This window comes from Acinonyx jubatus, chromosome D2, assembly GCF_027475565.1.
Source record: "Acinonyx jubatus isolate Ajub_Pintada_27869175 chromosome D2, VMU_Ajub_asm_v1.0, whole genome shotgun sequence".
In the NCBI taxonomy this organism is placed as follows: domain Eukaryota; kingdom Metazoa; phylum Chordata; class Mammalia; order Carnivora; family Felidae; genus Acinonyx; species Acinonyx jubatus.
Genome location: NC_069393.1, coordinates 51,610,146 through 51,630,990, shown reverse-complemented (window position 1 = coordinate 51,630,990; position 20,845 = coordinate 51,610,146). Strand labels below are relative to the sequence as shown.

The window sequence follows — 20,845 nt, the reverse complement described above, 5'->3', positions numbered from 1 at the left end:
TGTTAAGCTTACTGTTGTGAAACCATGTTTCATGAGGTAGGTACATCTCTACAGAAAGATTCCCCTCTGCGTTCCTGGGAACCCTAGAGTTGACTCCCTGATCTTCATCTTCTCAAGACTGTGCTAGTATCATTCCAATGCTTCTTAGGGAGTGTAAGAGCCGTCATTACATAATTGTAGAACTGTATCGAGGTAAGTAGAGGCAGTTCTTTATACTTTGGCTCTAATAACGTACCCCTTATTGGTGCCTTTTAGCTGCTCTTTGGGGTTGTCTTGACAGCTGCAGTCCTTCAACTTCTGTCTTGTTGGCGCAGTGGCCTCCAGTGGCCACATTCTGTAAGTGCAAGAGGATGTGAATTGAGCCCAGCCAGGCCCCAGAGGATTCCTGCTGCGAAATCAGGTCCAGGAATCCGTTGTTCCGTAAAGATCTGGATCCCATGGTGGAGAACAATAGAAGGAAATTTGAAATTGGAGCCAAGTAAAGTCAGTTTTTCTGAAATATGGGCCAGTCCTCAGAGAAGCTCCAAAGTAATTAGCCCCAGGGTCTGTTCATTCAACAACTGTTTTTACTGAATGCTTTCTGAGCGCCAGGATCTGTGCTAGGCTCTTAGGGCTGCTCTGTCGGTATGTGACCTGTGCAGTTGTTCTTGGATTAATGCTCTGACATCACCATCTTGTAATTCTTAATAATTTTTGAACAAAGGGGCCTTCTTTTTAATTTTGCATTGGGTCTGGCAAATGATGTCACTAGTCCTCCTTTCAGACCAATGTCCTGAAAGCTCCATTAGCTTGCTCATCCAAAAGCTAAACATTTTTGAGTCCATAATCAGGCAACTAAAGAACAATATTATTTTCTCTGAGTTCCATTCTAGCTTTTCCTTCCTCTTCCCTCCAACCTCCAGCTTATAAGATCAACTGTTTTCTCTTCTCTTTCCTTCCATCTCCTCACTGTTGGTTTTGCTGTTCATCCTGTTCCATGCATTCTCTATTCCTCACTCTTGTCCCACTTAGCTTTTCTTTATTCCTTTTGCCCTTTCTCCCTCTCCTCTCACTTGTCCTATTGTTCTTCTGTCGGCAAAATGGATTTGGAAATGTAACAAATGTCATGTAATGAAATAGTACTAATGATGACGATGACAGCTGACATTTACGCCTTGGCCATTCTCTGCAAAATAGCATCCCTGGACCTCCCTATGCCTCACCCTGTTTTGTTATTCATCAGAGCACTTTAATACCACTTTTTTTAAATATAAAACTATTGATTGACCACTGTTTACCAGTATTTACAATAAAGTAAACATTATAAGGCCGGATAACATTCCAGCTACAAAGTTATTGTTTCTCCTGGTTTCAGCTGAACCAGTAACTCAAATACAGAGAAGATTGAGCCTCCGTGTAAGGAATGAGTTGGGATAAAGAAAACACATGAAGAAGTTAGATTACAGAGGTTTGTCCCCCATTTATTCCAGCAGGTGCTAAACTGCCAACATCTCTAACCACGTGATTGTGATTAGGCTTCCACGAATGAAGTCTTGAACATTCCATGAATCATGACCTTTTGGTCCATATAGCACCGGGATTTCAATTTTTTGAAAAGGAATGGTTCACTAGAAGGAAACTCTAGATGTCCATTTAACTAAGTTTCACTTACCTAACTAACACACACCAGGACTTGTCTAGTTTTCTCATTTGGGTGGGGAGGTTGTTGATAGTGATGAAATTTTCCTTTCAGGGATCTTGCAAATAAACTTGTATTTATATGACTGTAGATATGGATATGGATGCTAATATAGCTGTTTTTACATTGTCCAATTTAAATTGTTTACATTATGTTTAAATTGTCCAATTAAAAAATTTGAAAGGTTAAGGCATCAGGAAAAATTCCAATTTAAGTGATTTATTTCTTAGGTTGCTGAAAATGATGGCATCCCAGAAACGTGGTCTTATCCATAGTTACAAAATGCTGTTTTTGTTTGGGTGAATGTTAAAAAAAAAAAAAAAGAAAACCATTTATAAATGTATTTTAAGTACACACACACATACAAAAAACAAAAAAACAAAAAACCCCAGAATGGTCCTTAGGCATATAGGAGTTAAACACAAATTCTGACCAAGTAACAACTATGAAGACAGCCCCCAACATTTAGAACAGGTGTTCTCTAATGCTGGAGAATAATACGCCATGATCTCAAATATTCTTTTCTGATATAGGAAGCAACTACAGAAAGCTTTTATTTGTTCAAAGTAACCAATGCTAGAGAGGCAAAGAACCCCAACACCCCCCTCCCAATCCTACTTCAAAATGAACATAGCAAAATTGATTTTCATTAGAATGTTATTTCTTCACACTAATAAATCAAAAACCCAAGACCCAGACGCCATATATATACCAACACAAACAATTACTGAGCTGCATCTCCTGGACTCAAATGCCAAGTTAGTCTCTCTGCATAAAAAACACGTACAATTTGAGGACATTTCATATTTGCCTCTTTTGCCAGCACCAGCTCTGCCTCTTCTGAATCTTTCCATTTCATGAGAAACACGAATTCCCCACTGCTGTCTGTGGCACCAATTTTTCATTCAGGATCAAGCCCTCTGGCAAAGCCTCTTGGTTCAGCAGCAGAATCTCTTTTCTTCTTTGACTTGCTATCATCAGAGTCACTGTCAGATAAAGATTTTCTATTTATACCATCTTTTTCTTTACTTGTTTTTTGAGAATTAAGAAATACTGCATCTGGGGTGCCTGGGTGGCTCCGTCGGGTAAGCGTCCAACTCCTGATTCCGGCTCAGGTCATGATCTCCCAGTTCATGGGATCAAGCCCCACATGGAGCTCTGCACTGACAGCACAGAGCCTGTTTGGGATTCTCTCTCTCCCTCTCCCTCTGCCCCTCCCCTGCTCGCTCGCTCTCGCTCTCAAAATACATAAACACTTTTTAAAATTTATTTTTAAAAAAGAAATGCTTCAGTTAACTCTGGCCAGTCTAAGTTTCTTCAGGTTCCCAAGTGTTGTCAGCATCTGTAAATCCCTTCCACTTCAGGAAATACTCTACCTTTGATTCACTACACGTTGGTCCAGTACTTTTTCCACCACAAATTCTTCAGGCTCTGCCTCTTCTACTTTTTTTGCTCTTTCTATTCTGTTTCTTCCCCAGTTTTTGCAATATAGTTTTATTGGAGACCCTTTTTCTTTATGGCAGACTTGTAGAGCCTCCAAGCTGCTCTGGGTCCGGGGTCTTCTGTGTCTCCAGCCTGAGTTGCCTCAAGCTTCAGCCACATCTGAGGGGGTGGCCCTGGGGAGCGGTGCCAATACTACTTATTTATTTGCTTATTTCTAGCTTCCTTCACTAAAGTACAAGGTCCCTGTGAGCAGGAATGTCCAGGTCTTCATCTTGCTATATCAATAGCAAGACCACTGACCATCCTAGACCATTGCCTGATGCGTTGTAGACACTCCATAAACATTTATTTACTGAGTGAATGAACAAATAAGTGAATGTGCTTTACTATGTAGGAGGCATTACATTAAATACATTTCATGCCTGGGGCACCTGGGTGGCTCAGGGGGTTAAGCAGCCTACTCTTTTTTTAATTTTTTTTTATGTTTTTATTTTATTTTTGAGAGAGAGAGACAGAGTGTGAGTGGGGAAAGGGCACAGAGAAAGAGGGAGACACAGAATCCGAAGCAGGCTCCAGGCTTTGAGCTGTCAGCACAGAGCCTGATGCAAGGCTCGAACTCACGAAGAGTGAGATCATGACCTGAGCCAAAGTCGGCCGCTTAACTGACTGAGCCACCCAGGCTCCCTGAAAGCAGTCTTCTCTTGATTTTGGCTCAGGTCATGATCTCATAGTTCCTGAGATCGAGTCCTGTGTGGATATCAGCCCAGAGCCTGCATGAGATTCTCTCTCCCTCCCTCTGCCTTTCCCCAGCTCACAGGTGTGTGTGTGTGTGTGTGTGTGTGTGTGTGTGTGTGCATCCCCACCCCCAAAACAAATAAACTTTAAATACATACATACACACATACATACATACGTACATTTCATGCCTAATTCATGTAATCATTTCAGTTAGCTCTCTTAGTAATTATAGACGCAAAATTCGAACCTCATCCTTCTGGCTCCAGAGCCCATTCACTTCACCAGTAGATAAACAAACTGTCCCCCTGGTTAGAATACTTGGTTCCCAGGTACAAAATGTTTTTTAGCTTTTCTCTTGTGTTGCACTGAAGATAAAACAGCTAATGCTATCATTTAAATGTCCAGCAGAAATTTGGCAACTACACAGCCCACAGTCATCGGGGACCCCAGGCTTTCCTGAGATGCTGCAGACACAGCAGGCCTCAGTCACAATTAGGCCCACATTTATTTCTGGACAGTTTCTCTGGACTCCATGTTTTATCCACAACATGTAGCATATTATGTCACTCTCATCAGAAATTAAATGTGGTGATGATATTACATTAGTATGAAATATAAGCATTAGCAAATATAGTTTTGAAAAGAGGATACCTCTCTCCTCTGGATGTTACACAACCAAAATAAAATTTACATTACTCAGTATTTATTTCCCACTTGCTCAGAATTTCAATATGTTGTGAATGCTTTTTTACTTCAACATTCTATACACTTATTAAATTATACTGGCATATGTATCCCAGGTATAAATTAGACATAATAATAATAGCTAATATTTATTGAGCATTTACAGTGTACTAGGCAGGCCTTGTGCTAAGCACTCTGTATATATTAACCATTTGAGATGGGTTATATTATAAGAGTTTGAGATGGGTTATATTATTAGAGTTTCAGACACTAAGGCCAAAATCAAACATCTAATAAAACCTGCACCTTTGATGTTAATCATTATACTGAAGGGGATAAGATTTAATAGAAATATCACATTTCTGAAGATATAAACAGCAAGAGCATTGCAGAATGTCTACAGCTGATTTAACAAGTTATATTTTTTTAAATCATCCCAAGATTTTATTGTGTATACGGTTTATACTATTAGGTGGATTTTTTAAAAAATGTTTTCTGTCCCTTCCTAAAAGCATGTTATCTTCATTCCTAAAAACATTAAAGTCAAAGAAATAACAATATCCTGTTTGCTCTTAAGCTGGTAAAACTTCATGGTCAGCTTTTGGAAAAGAGCCCGAGAGAGTCTGTGAATACAAGTGTAAAACAATTATGTTATCATAAAACAATTACAAAAATTTCTTCTGGTACGTCATCTTGTACAATTCCCTTTTCCTCCTATTTTTCCCAGACCTCTGTAAGGCCATTCTTTGGATATGTCCCCTTTCTCTACTTCCTACTGACTTTGCAGTGCCCTCAACCTGCCCTTATCTTCTCTCAGATCCAGCTACAGCAGTAAGACATGCTGTGATGTGTGAACCCTGTGACTTCAGGACCTGTCCTAAGAGGCTAACAACATACTTGCAGAACCCGAGAGGCATAATGAGCCCAGGCAACATCCAAGTTGGAGTCAGGACCCATGGGGTGGGCCAGGTCTAATGGGCAAATCTGGCAGCAGGAAGTCATAGTGTGAATGAGGTAAATGTTATGAACACTGCCACTGCCCCATCCTAAGTACATAGTGGCCATCACTAATTTATCAGAATCATCCCCAACGTAAGATTCAGGCAGCTGCTACTGATGCATTGGAACTGATTTGCTGCTTGAGACCTACTGACCATCCTTGTTAAAGGACGTTCGTGATGCTGAATAAGACTAGTCCTAGTGGTTTCTGGGAACGTGGCTCCAGACAGCCCTGAAGTCTACCAGGGACAAGCACGCCTCCCAGATGGAAGAGCTAGCAAGGAGCTGGACATATCTATACCCAATGGAGGGACTGGAGTGAAAGTCAGAAAATCTGAAGACAGGAGCCCCTGGGTGGCTCAGTCGGTTGAGCGTCCGACTTCGGCTCAGGTCATGATATCACACTTCGTAAGTTCAAGCCCCACATGGGGCTCTGTACTGACAGCTCGGAGTCTGGAGCCTGCTTTGAGTTCTGCTCTCTCTCTCTCTCTCTCTCTCTGCTCCTCCCCCACTCATGCTCGCGCTCTCTCTCTCTCTCTCTCTCGCTGCTCCTCCCCCACTCATGCTCTCTCTCTCAAAAATGAATAAATATTTTAAAATTTGGGGAAAAAAAGGAAAGAAAATCTGAAAAGAATGAGAAAATCCAGTGGAAATTGGCATACAGTGGTAACATGGTGAAAACAGTTGTGCCCAGGACAAAAGGGTTAAGGCAGCAAAACTAATTCCAGATCTCCACCTGCTGGTGAGTTTCAGCCTACCAGCAATCTGAATACCCAAAGCCAAGCAGGAGACCTTTCCTGACATTTCTTCCTTTTCTCCTAAATTCATTCACCATCTGCATGGCTAATCTCAAATTCTACTTTTCTACCCTGGAATTTTATTCCCCAAATTCCACTGTTGTAGCTACCTGTGATGTCTTTAATGAATATTTCACCGACAACACAAACCATGGAAACACATAAGGTCTCAGCTCTCCCCTGAAACTCTCTCTCCTTTAAACTCAATACTATAGGCAGTTGTGCCCTTTTACATAAAGAATGAAAACAAACGCAGGACCTCAGAATCATCTGATTCTTGTCCACTTTTCCACACATACAAAAAAGGAGGGCCAAAGGAGCAGACCCAAGGTCCCATTGGGGGAGTCAGGCAGAGACAGGCTGGGCTTTCTGAGAGAAGCCTGCTGTGGGAGCAGCCAAGTCTGAGGTCAGGAAGAGGAGGGATGCAGCTGGGCAAGGCAGAAGCAACTGTGGACCACTGACAGTCCCCAACAGCAATTCCCCACAGCCCCTCGGGGAGAGGAGACCCATTCTCTCACATGATGTGTGGGGCTGAGTGCTAGGAAGCTTGCACACCCTGTGAAAGAAGAGCTGTTGAGTCTCCCTTCAATGACATGAGCAGAAACCATCTCTGAGCCCTCAGTCACTGAGCTCTCGGGCTCACCTTGTCAGAGAAGGAAGTCCCACCTGGCTCTGATCTGAACACTGACCGTAAGCAGGGCACCTCAGACTCCCTACCTGGAAAACAAAATGGGCAGGGGGAGGGAGCTCACAAAGGCTAAGATTTTATGACAGAAAATGTTTGTTGAAGCAGTGCCTTGCATCTCTGACAAGGAAAAATGAACAGGAGAACTATTAGAACTTCTCTCTCTCTCTGTCTCTCTGTCTCTCTCTCTCTCACTCACTCTCAATTCCCAGGTGTGAGGCTTTCCTTGAGAATGTTTCTCTCCTGTATGGTCAGCCCCATCCTCTCACTGTCCCCTCCAGCCACCCCCACCCCCCACCCCCAGCCGGGCCCGTGCAGCCCAGCTGGCCAGTCTGCATCCAACCAAATGCACCTTCCACTGTCTCTGCCTTTAGAGCTTGTAGCTATTCAAATACTTGGACCACCTCCTCTTTTTCCCTGAAATGATAACTTTCTCTCTCAATTGCCTCCTTTCTTTTGCTTCACGAGGTCACCATTAGTTCAGAAGCTCATACAAATCAGTTCAAGAAATATTTATCTAGCTACTCCACTGGTAGAATATTTTGCAGAAGATACTAGAATATAAGGAAGATACATTCCTGCCCTCAGGAATCTGTAGCCTGAAAACGGTTATAAAATAACAACACACACACAAGTGAGTCAGAATAAATGCTCTCGATTCTTTGGGGGCTTCAAAGGATGGGCATTCACGTGTGGCTGGGGGATCAGGAGAGGCTTCATAGAAGAAAGAGCATTTGAATCGTGAGGTAGGGCTGAGTTAATAATAATAATAAGCAGCCATGAACACAAGAGGAAGAAAATCTCAGAACACATTGTCAAATAGTTAACAAACTAGTTCAGCCAAAATGGAGGTCCTGTCTTGATTTTCCAACCTTCATATTTGGCCACACAAGCTGACGTGTTCTGTAAGAGCAGTGGAACAGAATAGTTGACGCTGGAATATCGATGGCATGCATAGGTATGTATAGAAAGGCTTTGAATGTCAGCCTAAGAAGTCTTCATCTAATAATTATGAAAGCAAAGATTTAAGAAAACTAATTTTAGTTAATATTGTCCCACATAAAGTTTTATTAGGAGCTCTGAGTCTACCCTCCACATAACACTGGGTGTTTTAGCTGGAGCCTTTGGAAGAGAGTGTTCTCCCGGCTTGTTCAATAACCCAGACGTGAGGTTAACAGTGAGTACTACAGGCCCACTCTGGTGGTGACAGGGCAAGACCTGGAGAAAATATCAGTGCTGTCTCCTCTCTTGAGGGTAACACTGGGAGAGTGTTGTGATGACCAGATCTACATTGATTTTTTTCTTCAGGAAGACCAGGTACAAGACTGGGGATATTTGCCCTAGCAACAGAGGGTAGGAAAGCTCCAAGATCCAAAGCAGGAAATCAGGTCCAGTATCAAGGAAGACTAGGGATAGTTCCATGGACGGATGACATGTAGAGGTGTTGGCCAGGGTTATGAGACCAGGGAAGAGGGTCAGGGGTTGATGACCAAGGGCTCTGAAGCAGCAATGGCAGCAGAGGCCACAGTAACTAACACATGTCTAGGCTCCCCTCACCCTTTACCTTGTTTCCCTTTAGACTTCTGATCTAGCCACAAGGCAAATGCACAAGTTCTAGAAGGCGCTGGTACAGTATAAAGTTTGTTCCATACAGAGAAAACTACTGAGCTTCTCACTAGTAAAACAGCTCGGGGCGGGGGGTGGGGAGCCAGGGACCTGGTGGCTTAGTCCGTTAAGTGCCTGACTTTGGCTCAAGTCATGATCTCTCGGTTTGTGGGTTTGAGGCCCGCATCAGGCTCTCTGCTGTCAGCACAAAGCCTGCCTGCTTCTAATCTCTGTCTCCCTCTCTCTCTGCCCCTCCTCCCCCTCTCAAAAGTAAACATTAAAAAAAAAAAAAAAAAAAAAAAAAAAAGCTCTTGTTTCTTCTACCTATTAAATAGGGTAGAAATAACCTGCCCTTCTTCATGGGATGTTCATGATGCTTGGATAAAATGAAAATGTAAGGAAAAAATTGTAACGGAGTTTAATCATTTTACAACTGCACCTACATATTGATAACCCAAGAATCAACCAATAAAGAGCAATACCTTCCCATGCCCTCAACACTACCCTAGGCCCTCTGAAGAGATTCAAAATATATTTAAATGCAAAATCAAATTTAAATATTTGGGAGAAATTTACTCAGATTTAAACTGTAGTATATTTCTTTTTTTTTAATGTTTATTTATTTTTGACAGAGAGAGAGAGAGAGAGAGAGAGAGAGAGCGCGCGCATGAGCGGGGGAAGGGCAGAGAGAGAGAAGGAGACACAGAATCCAAAGCAGGCTCCAGGCTCCAAGCTGTCAGCACAGTCCGACACGGGGCTCGAACTCACAGACCGCGAGATCATGACCTGAGCCAAAGTCGGACGCTCAACCAACTGAGCCAGCTAGGCGCCCCTAAACTGTTGTGTATTTCAAAGGAACTTGGCCCTGGGCCCTTTCTGAGGATGAAGAGACAAGACCCCTCCCCCATCCTTTTATTTAATTAACAAATATTAGCCAACAAATATTTATTGACTGTCACTATCAAATTCAGTGGTTGCCATTTCATTCCCACACTGATAAGTGTCAGTTACAGGCAGGCAGGTAGAAAGAATTAAATTTTAAAAGCTGCTCTTTTAACACAAAGATACATTGTCTTTCATTTTAATCCTGTTCTTGAAATGTGCAAATTAATCCCCATATTACCAAAGAAGCTATTTTTAAATCGTATGTGGAAATAAAATAAAAAAAAAGAAAAACGTATCTGAGAGGTCACCACATCTTTGAGAGTAGCAACAATGAAAATAAACATTTTACTTCTTTTTCCCTAAAACTCACATCCACCCGAATAGAAACTGGTTTCACTGACATGTCTAATTGTTCTCAATGTTTCTTGCTAAGTGATAGTTTAGAGAAAACCTTTGAAATCTCATATAAATAAGATGGGATATGTATTTGGAGATGGCATGACGCCCTTTTTGATCTCTTGAAATTCTATTTTTTAAACCCTGTGGTGATGAATCAGGAAACAAATATAATCCCAAAAAAAGTGGGTTGTTTATTGCAGTTTCTCTAAAGAGAAGAGATAAGGTTACGTATATACAGAATTGTACCTATTTTTTCAAAACCTATTTTTTTATTCCGTTATGGAGAAAAGTATAAAAAGAAGTGAATAACACCAGCTGAACACCACTAAAGAAGAAACAAATACAAAGGAGTCCTACCTTAAAGTCGCTTCAATGGGCAGCTCAAAAGACTGAATCTCAGCCAGGACATTCTCGTAAGTCTGATCCGGGTCTTCTTCCAACATTGCTCCACATGCCCCTGATTTTCCAACTGCAGACATCGTATTTTGAGTGTGCAAAACGGTTGTAATTTACAAAAAGCAATGTGGGTTTTGTTGTAATTATCACAAGCGTTCTCCCTTGTTCACCCAGAGTAGCAGCAAAGGCTGAGCTCACAGTCTGACTTCATGCTATCAAAATCTTCGCTTCCAAGAATGTTGCACAGCTGTTGCTGTCCAGTCTCTACTTATAACATTTTACTTATTATTAACCTTGACACAGTTCAGAAAGTTCCTGCCTGATGTCTGCTATGTTTATTTATTTGTTTCTCAAAGATAGTGACTGCAACCATATAAAAAATTACTACATAGTATCAACTTGTCAGGGCACATATTTTAATTATTTAGGCTAAAAACAGAATACAAGCCATGCTCCTACTTATTCTTGTGATTATACCCTTGCCAACAAACCCAAGTAGGTAGCGTGTCCAGGAAAAATGTAACCTCTTGTAGGATATGATTTTGGAGTCACTGGGCTAGTTCCTTGGGTCCCCCTGTCCGCCACTACTCCACCATAGTCACTGTTGTGTGTTTGTCCGTTTACAGAGCCATTCCTTCTTCCGTCCCCAGCTAAAATCCTTGTTGGTCACTTATGCATCACTGTGAACGAGTCTGCCAGATTCCTTCCGCAGAACAGGTTTTGATGGAGAGGGGGAAAGCGCAAAGATGCCGGGATGGGAAGGGGGCAGGCTGTCACTGAGAGGAAGAAAGAATGCAGAAAATAAAGGCCCAAAATATCAAGGGCAAGTGTGGCCTACAGCCAGCCTCAAGATGGTCTAAAATTAAATGGCACATTATTTCCCATTACCATTTTCATTAGATCTTCCTCAAGCCCAAGTTTAACCTCATGCTTTCTTGCCCAGTACTAGAAAGTTGGTATTTAAAGGGATGGCTAGTGGGGTGCCTGTGTGGTTCAGTTAAGTGTCAGACTTTGGCTCAGGTCACGATCTCGCCAGTTCGAGACCTGAACAGGGGGCTCTCTGCTGTCAGTGCAGAGCCTGCTCCATGTCCTCTGTCTCCCTCCCTCTCTCCCCCTCCCTCACTCGCGCTCTTGCTCTCAAAAAGAAATAAACATGAAAAAAGTAAAATAAAGGGATGGCTAGGAACATTCTTCCGTATGAACCTTTTTTTTAAAGTTTTTATCAGATTTTTAAATTTTGCTCTGTAAAAAATTTAAAGTTCTTTCTCCTAAAAATGTAGTGTTTATATAACCACAAGGCATATGTCATCGACTGCATCAGTTTTTCATTCCTCCCTGCACCCAGACCCTTGCCAGTACTTCACCAAGGGCACAGTGTTCCCCCTTGACCCATGACTCTGGGCTTAGCCTGTGACTTCGGCCGGCCAGCCCTAAGGCACGGGGTGAGAACTCTGAGCCCAGGCCTTGTGAGGCCTCACGTATTTCTCTCTGTCCTCACCCACCTCTGCCATCACCTGGGAGCGCAGGCCCTGGCTAGCTTGCCGGCCCAAGGAGGATGAGAGATACATACGTTCACAAAACTGGATTCACAAAACTGCAGAGAGAGGCACATACTCCCGTCCAGCAGCCGCAGCTCGAAGTGAAGCCGCCCACCCAGACCAGGGTGAGGCCAAATGTGCCCCCACTGAGCCACACACACAGGAGCAACAATAAATGGTTGCTGTCTTCCCCCCACTGAACGACGGTCACTCGGCAGGGGCAAACCAGCACAGCCCTCTTCACTCCAGCCCCACCTCGGCCTCACCTCTCTGCCCTGCCGGTCCTCCCCCGAAGGATGGAACGAAGCAACAGGAATATGCCTCCCACAATTTCCCCCCGCAGGAAGTAGTGATGCCCTCCTTCAAGACCTGACATGGAACAGTGACCTTCCACCTTGTGTTAAAGTCATTTGTGTGGAAGGTTTTTCATTTCTACGAAATTATCAGGTTATTTCAGAACAGAGTGTCTATTTTATTCACATCTGTGTTCCACGTAACGCTTAACACACTGCCTTGTATGAATGAACGGTGGCAAAAGTGACAAGCTTAAGAGTTACCTCTGCCTTGTTAGGAAATGCTGGTCCAAATTATGCAAAACTCTGACAGTTCCACACTGAATTTATCAGAATCTGAGAATATGTACATGCAAGGTGACAGATCACGTGGTCATAAGAGGACGTCGGTCATCCCTGTACTATGTTGTAGAGAACAATTCATAGGTGATGCCACACACCCATGAACATATACCTGTGATGACCCATCCAGCCCTAAGTAACATGTAGTTAAAAAACTACATGGATTCTTCCCCCCACCTACCCCAGATTTTTATGTTTCAAATTTACAGGAAAGTTAAAGAACCCAACAAACAGCCATATACCCTTCACCTGATTCACCAATTGTTAACTTTGCCACATTTGCTTTCTTTCTCTCTCTGTTTATTCAAGGGGATTTTACAATGTAGGCATATGCTTTTACTATATGTTATGAGAAAATTGTATTCCATTATTGTTTCGATTTATTTTTAAGAGAGATAAAGAGAGAGAGAGAGAGCACGGAGGGGCGGGGTGGGGGGGTGGGGGGAGGAAGTCCGAAGCAGGCTCTGTGCTGACAGGAGCCAGCCCAACGTGGGGCTCGAACTCATGAACCTCGAGATCATGGCCTGAGCCGAAGTGGGAGGCCCAACCGACCAAGCCACCCAGGCACCCCAGAAAACTGTATTCCTCTAAAGAGAGTATTTTTTAAACAGTAATAGTATAGCAGTATACTACACAGCAGCATAATTAATAAATCACAATAGCTTTGACTTATTGTCACCGCATGACCCCATTCCTACTACACAGTGCTGTCATCTGCTTCCTGCGCAGCCAGCTCCCCCAGGAGATTCAAGGTCTTTCAACCTGTGCCCTCTGCTCCTCAGCGCTCCCCGCCCCTCCTCCACTCCCACCCCAGTCTCTTCTCCTCCCGCTTCTGTTAAGTGCATTGTCCCTCTGCCTCTTACTTTCTTCTAAGCTGTGTAAGACACAGGCAACAACTTCCTGTTTCCACTGGCTAACCAGCATCTTCCTTTTATTCAAAACTTTCCTTGAGTGCCATTTCCTGCCGGAAGTCCACACAGATTGAATGAGCAGGAGACCATCTCCTCCCGAAAGTAACAGTTAAGAAAAACAACCTCCCCTATCCCATAGTGCTGACAACAAATTCACCAAATAAGGAAAAGAAAAGGAGGAAATGGAAACATTTTTAAACAGCTATATTCCAAGATGCCCATAAAAGAGAATGGTGTGTGTGAATGGAATGTTCCCGGTCTCCACCCTTAACCCCTCCTCCCAGCTGCAGCTCAAACTGTTTGGACTACTTCCTAGGATCAAGCCTGACCACCGACTGGAGACATTTAAGTGGCCAGAGGCCAGTGGTTCTTGTTCCTCCCCAACCCCAAGGCAATGCCTAGAGACATTTAAAAAAAGAATTCTTTTTTTAATGTTTATTTTTGAGAGAGAGATAGAGAGGGCGAGAGCAAATGGGGAGGAGCAGAGAGACACAGAGTCCGAAACAGGCTCTAGGCTCCAAGCTGCCAGCACAGAGCCCGATGCAGAGCTCGAACTCACCAACAGTGAGATCATGACCTGAGCCGGAGCTGGAGGCTTAACCAACTGAGCCACCCAGGTGCCCCCTGGAGGCATCTTTTAATGCCAGAACTAGAGGTGGATGCTACTGACATCAGTGGCTAGACGTGCTACTAATACAGTATACAGCACCGTCCCCCACAACAAACCATTATCCAGCCCAAAATGCCAATAGTGCTGAGGTCGGAAAATCCTGCCCTAAGCTGATCTTTAAGACACATCATCAGGTTCTGCGTGGTGCTGATACAGGCCCTGTGACTGAGGCCCCCGAGTGGGCTTTTTTCTTCCTCTGAAACTGAGTCTCTGTCTTGTTAGTCTACTAGGAACCCTAGCCCCTCTAGAACCAGAGACCTTAAAAAAAAAAAAGGTTACTATTCAAATAAAACCTATTGAGGGGCGCCTGGGTGGCTCAGTCGGTTAAGCATCCGACTTCGGCTCAGGTCATGATCTCACGGTCTGTGAGTTCGAGCCCCGCATCGGCTCTGTGCTGACGGCTCAGAGCCTGGAGCCTGCTCCGGATTCTGTGTGTGTGTGTGTGTGTGTGTGTGTCTGCCCCTCCCCTGCTCACACTCTCTTTCTCTCTCTCTCTCAAAAATAAATAAGCATTTAAAAAAATTCAAATAAAACTTATTGAGTACAAAGGTTTTGGGAAAAAACCTCAGTCTTCTTAACTTTATTTTTGAATAAAATTATCTATTTTACTTATTTTTGAATAAAAACTTTTCAGAAAAAAAAAAACCTCAGTCTTTTTGAGGTAAGCAGAGATTGGGTCCCTATTGTTGTTTTGCTGCTATTGTTACTATACCCACAGCAATTAACACCATGGCTAGCACAAGTTAGATGCTCAATAAATATTTGTTCAATAAATTATCTTGACACAGCAGTATAGTGCTTTGTAAGTAACGGGCAACGAATAGATATTTATTCATGATTATCACAGAGTTTATCTTACAAAAGCTACTTCAAATAAAGTAGATAAACGTTGTTTTAGTTATATTAGTATTATTTTTCAACATTAGAAAGCCTGTCAAGATATTCAGTTAAACTTTAAGACTGCAGCATTATTATTGTTAGGGTACTCACAGCAATAGGGTTTGTTATAAGAAAGTTAGTTTTTCCAGAAATATCTATGGCATCCAATAGTGGTTCCACAGGGCCATTCTATATTTTTTTTTATCATCTTCAAAATTCAGGATGTAACACTTCATTACAAAAAGCATTTTGGTCTTTCAGTGGATCGGTGTTTTCTCAATAAGCTATATTCTTAATGCGCTTTGAAAGATAAAATTGTTTTTAAAAATCTGTTCTAAATTTCTGCTATAACTCAGCACATTTTTCTGTTCATAAAATCTTCGAGGCCATGGTGTTTCTGTGAATGTTATAATATCATTACCATTATCTGAGTTTCTATTCCCTGGAACATGCCATGGTTTTGGATGCACCTTTATACATGCTGCCTCTTTTATCTAGAATACCTTCCTCACACCTGTTTTCTTGTCTGTAGCATGGAGAAGATAATAGTAACCCCCACCTCATGGCTGTTGTGAAGGCTACATGATTCTTAAGCATTTATTAGGTAGAGCACTCAGGAGGGTGTGGCACCTGATGAGTGTCAGGGTCCGCTGTTTCTATGACCTCTGAGGCTTTGTTGCCACCTTGTTGTACAGATTTGCTACTATCCCCCATAACTTTTTTTTAATGTTCATTTGTTTATTTTTGAGAGAGAGAGAGAGAGTAGAGGAAGGGCAGAGAGGGAGAGAAGGAATCCCAAGCAGGCTCCATCCATGCTGTCAGCACAGAGCCCAATGTGGAGCCTAAACCCTAAAACTGTGAGATCATGACCTAAGCTGAAGTCGCATGCTTAACTGACTGAACCACACAGGTGACCCCTCCCCCATAACTTTTTTGAGCATGTTGTCTTTACCAAAGCTCTGATCCCTTAGCATTATTGTTTTTGTTATATATTTATCTACCTCACTGGACTACAAGCTACACAAAAGCAGGGTATAGGCCTTATGCTTCTTTATAGTCAAAGCATTCCACATGATGCTGGGCGCATAGCAGGCCTGGACTCAATGACTGATGAGGGACTGGAAGCCTTAAGAATGATGGAAACAACACCGGCCAAAACAAGTATGAGGGGGTGTCCACTGCTTGATTAAATTGATATTTTTCAAACAAAAATTGATATTTTCCAATTTGACAAGAACATCTAGACTAATTGTTTTAATTCACTGTGATTATTCCTTTTCTTTATCTCCAAGCAAATCTGGGTTTCGTTAAGAGGCAGCGAAGGCAAAATCTCTGATGTCTCAGTTCTCAATAAACATAATTGCTATAGCAAAAGTAGCTTCACCACGTGCATATTTTGAACTTACACCTCTTCTGTTCATTATGATTGGGTCTTCTGATTGAAAAATTTTAGGGCGCCCTTGTTGATCTTTTCCCAAATGTAAGTCTTCAGCATTTGAATCCTGGCCAAGTCAAGTCTCAGCCCTATGGTCAGAGAGCTAGGTTATGGCGCCACCTCGTGGTCAGTTTTTGACACATAGTCTGTTAAAACTGGCTCTTGCTCTTCCAGGTTTTTAACTGTTTACATTGGTAATTGCAAAACGTCATGAAAAACCACTAAATATCTTGTTCTCTTTTTTCTAGCATTTCTGGCAACTTTTCGATGTGTCATTTATCCTCCATTCATCTAGTTCAGGGCTCTTCAGCAAAATAGAGAATTTAAAGACATGCTACAAGGCCTATTATCACGCTCCCAAAGATACGCTTTTCTCCCACCAGGAAACAAGGATCTTTAAAGTGAGAATTCAGGGCTTTCTTGGGTGACTCAGTCGGTTTTGCATCTTGATTTCAGCTCAGGTCATGATCTCACGGTTGGTGAGATCCAGCCCCGCGTCGGGGCTGAACCTACTTGGGATTCTCTCTCTCCCTCTCTCTCTGTCCCTACCCTGCTTGTGCACGTGTGTGTGCTCTCTCTCTCAAAATAAATAAATAAACTTTAAAAACAGAAGTGAGACTTCAGGACACTAACTTCTTCAGGCCATGCTAGGAGAGGGTGGGCCACCATGAGCCTTGCCTGAGCCCCTGCTTCCACATCTGGTAGGCGGCCCTTTGCCCATATTCTTCTCAACAATCATTCTCTTTTCCCTCTTTTGAAACCAAACAATTCCCTCAAAAATATGGTTTCAGGCATAAAATAGGAAATAGTACTAAACAAACGGAAATGTTTTGCTTTAAATACTGAAGCCATTTGTTTACATTATGAAATACTTTGCATTCAAAGTCCATAATTGAAAAGAAACATGAATCATCAATCACAAGGGGACTTTATAGATAAGAAATAAGCACTGGCCTGAACAATTGTATTAAACACGAACAACTCTTGTTGGGAGCTTTTGCTGACTCATTTTTCAGGAAGTGGGTTGTCCAGGGAGATTTTTACAGGAGGAACAATCGACAATATTTTCATATTAATAACCTCCAGTTACTTTATTGTTCTCAAAACTTTTGTTAATGAGTATTTTCCTGTTCGGTGAAGAAAAAAACATTAATCAAAAGACAAAGCCTAATCTGATTTCTTTTTATGTATTCTGGATTCTTGTCTTCTGTGATATTAAATATATTTAAGTAAGAGTTGTAAAACAACCTTATTCACTGAGCATAATATCAGGAACCATTTTGAATCTTTTTTAAAAAAAACATGCACTATAGCATATATTGGATACGTTACGCAGACTGATTCCAAACTATCACTTTGGATTCAAATCCCCTTCAAGCAACAGCAATGTTTCCACTTGGTTTGGTTCCTCTTCTGCCCCACTCCTTCTGAGATTTCTCTCAATTTACCCCTCAGTTAAGGGACAGTGTGAGCCCCTCGAGACCAACTAAAAGATTAGGCCATTCACACAAGGTCCCCTCAGAAAACAAGGTCTCCAGCAGGACTGTAGAGAATAGACAAGGTCAGTGTGTTCCATGGAGACTCCCAAGTGCACACACTTTTTGGTTCATCCACAAGCACTGGGCCTCTCTCTCTCTTAGCTCACGAATGAGGGTTTGTGACACGGGGCTTAAGTCACCTGCCTGTGGGATTAGGGGAAGTAAATTGTGAAATAAGATTATTGTGTGATTATGATTTCTGTTAGTATAAACAATTCTCATACTTGTCCTGATTTAACACAAATATATTTCCCACAACATGCTCCTGCCCCCACCGGCCCTACAGACCCCCCCCCCCCCCCCCCCCCCCGCAAGCCCTGGGGAGAAAGCCTCACTTTACATGCACAATGTAGCTTTCCTTCTGCACCAGGTGATAAAGTGGGGCCGGTGAGGCAGGCAAGTAAGAGAATCAAGTAGGTTTCTGTGTAGTGCGCCAGTTACACGCACAGACCACAGACGCTGGAGTTGGACTGCCTGGGTTCAAATCCTATCCCTGCTACTTAGTAGCGATGTGACCTTGGGTTCTTTTCTGTGCCTGGAGTCTCCTTATCTACATAAAAGACAAGCTCCTATCTCATAGATTTGCTGGAGAGATTAAATTAATTAATGCAAATAAGGTCTTCAGAACAATGCCAGGAAAGTAAAAAGCATTATAGAAGCATTAGTGTTATGACATTGACTGCTTGATAAGGAATGATGTTATGAACCACTGAGGGTGATTTTTTGTGTTTTGAAAATCAACCGCCTTATAATTTTGTTATGACGAGTAGTGCTGTTCTCTTTTCCAAGGGACACATGTAGATGTTTCTCTGATGCTCAAAGATCAGAGTTTTGAAAATGTCAGTGACCCATAAAAATGTTTAGGAAACTAGTGCTCAGGTGCTTATTATAAAGTTATTTCCTGTGTACTGATCTTTATATTTTGTTAATTTATGTATTCATCTTTTAAAAGAAAACTAAATATTTAAGGGGTGCCTGAGTGGCATCTATTGAGCATCTGACTTCAGCTCAGGTCATGACCTCCCAGTTCGCAGGTTCAAGCCCTTCATCGGGCTCTGTGTTGGCAGCTCAGAGCCTGGAGCCTGCCTGGGATTCTGTCTCCCTCTGCCCCTCCCCTGCCTGTGTTCTCTCTCTCTCTGTCAAAAATAAACATTTAAAAAGAGAAAGAAAAGAAAACACTATATTTAAGAACCTACTACGTACCAGGCCCTTGGGGAGCCCACAGGTCAGTGGAGAAATTCCTTCTTTATTCCAGCTGGATTGAGAGCAGGAGCAGAAGGGTCTGGGAGTGAGGCACCTGCCGTCCACACCCAGGATGGCACATACGCTTTCTGGAAGAATCCACGCTTGCTGGGTGGGTCTCAGAGTGACGCCTGAATGCAGATCCAACTCTAGAGCTCAAAACCAATGTGACATGGCCTCTCTGGTTCAATGGAGCTTCAGAACCCAAGACCATGCTTTTTGCCTGAATCCTCAAACCTTCCATTCTGTGTATAGCCCCAGGAATAACCACCTGTCTGGGGTATCCCAGGCTCCTGGAGTTTATTTTTGGGAGTGAAGAAAAGAATCAACATTAGAAAAAGAACGCCAAATCTTGGAAAAGAGCCTCTAAAGAAAAAGAATCTGATAACAAGCTGCCATTTTCTTATGGTTTTCCTTCATATCTCCCTCAGCCTCCTTCCCAAGTTTATTTCTGTCAGTTTGTCCCTTAAATGTAGTTGTTTCCCCGGAATCTGTCCCCAGGTGTCTTTTCTTCTTACTCTAGGCTCCTGTAAGTTCATCTTCCACTTGTGTGTTGATGAGTCCCAAATCCAGACCTACAATTGTACCTATTCCCTGAGTTCTAAATTTCATTTCTTTTTTTTATTTTATTTTATTTTAGAGACAGAGAGCACCAATGGGGAGAGGCAGAGAGGGAGGGAGACAGAGAATCTTAAGCAGGCCCCACACTCAGTGCGGAGCCTGACATGCGGCTGGATCCTACAACCCTGGGATCCTAACCTGAGCCGAAAATCAAGAGTTGGACACTCAACTGACTGAGCCACCTGGGCACCCGCCCCCCCCCCCCCAAACTTCATTTCTAACCCCCTACGTAACATCTCTACGAGAATATCCTGTCACTTAGCACTTGACATTCAATATGTCTAAAACTGAACTCACAACTTTACTGGCCATTTGGGCTGCTATAACAGAATACCGTAGACTGAGGGGCTTAAACAACAAGCATTTATTTCTCACAGTTCTGTAGGCTGGAAGTCCATGATGAAGAACCCAGCAGATTCAGTGACTGATGATAGCTTCCTTCCTACTCCATTATGGCCATCTTCTCACTGTGTCCTCACATGGCAGAAGGGGCAAAGAAGCTCTCTGGAGTCTCGTTTTTAAGAACACTAATCCTATTCATGAGGGTTCAACCTCATGACCTAATCACCTCCCAAAGGCCTCACCTCCAAATACATCACGTTGGGGATTACATTTCACCATATGAATTTGAGGGGACACAGTCTATTAGCATGCTTCTCCCACTTTAAGCCAGTCTCCATAAACCAAATACCTACCTATTAATAATGATGCTATCCCCAAAACAGATATTCCCAACCTGCTCTTGCTCTCCAGATCAATCTCTGCCCATCTCTGATCCATTAGCTTTGAGCCTGGTCACCTCTGGGCCTTTGTAGATGCTGTTCCCTTTATACAGAATGCCTTCCCATCTGCCTACTTTGTGCACAAATGTCTATATATTCTTCAAGACTCAAAACAGTCCCCTCTTCAAAGCCACTCTAGGTTCTGGGTCATACTTCACATGGGACATAATTTAGACAGGGCAAGTACATATTTTATTTCCAATACTAAGTATGAGTTCTTTGAAGACCACCTCTGGGCCTTAGTCACCTTCATAGTTCTCAGAGTACTTACCATAGGACCTCATA

General features: G+C 42.7%; 1 protein-coding gene across 3 annotated transcripts in view; it reads right to left on the bottom strand.

Annotated features, from left to right (window-relative positions):
- EXOC6 (exocyst complex component 6) overlaps nt 1–20,845 on the bottom strand; it is a 316,918-nt gene that overhangs the window by 214,495 nt on the left and 81,578 nt on the right. The window contains exon 1 of one of the 3 annotated variants that reach the window (XM_015061898.3): nt 10,271–11,310. The exons of 1 other annotated variant lie outside the window; for it this stretch is intronic. In XM_015061898.3, the coding sequence (XP_014917384.1) occupies nt 10,271–10,392 (122 nt within the window). In that variant the 5' untranslated portion in view covers nt 10,393–11,310. Of the gene's footprint in view, nt 1–10,270; nt 11,311–20,845 lie in introns of those variants that run through there. One more of the 3 variants, XM_053207222.1, reaches the window with a different exon arrangement.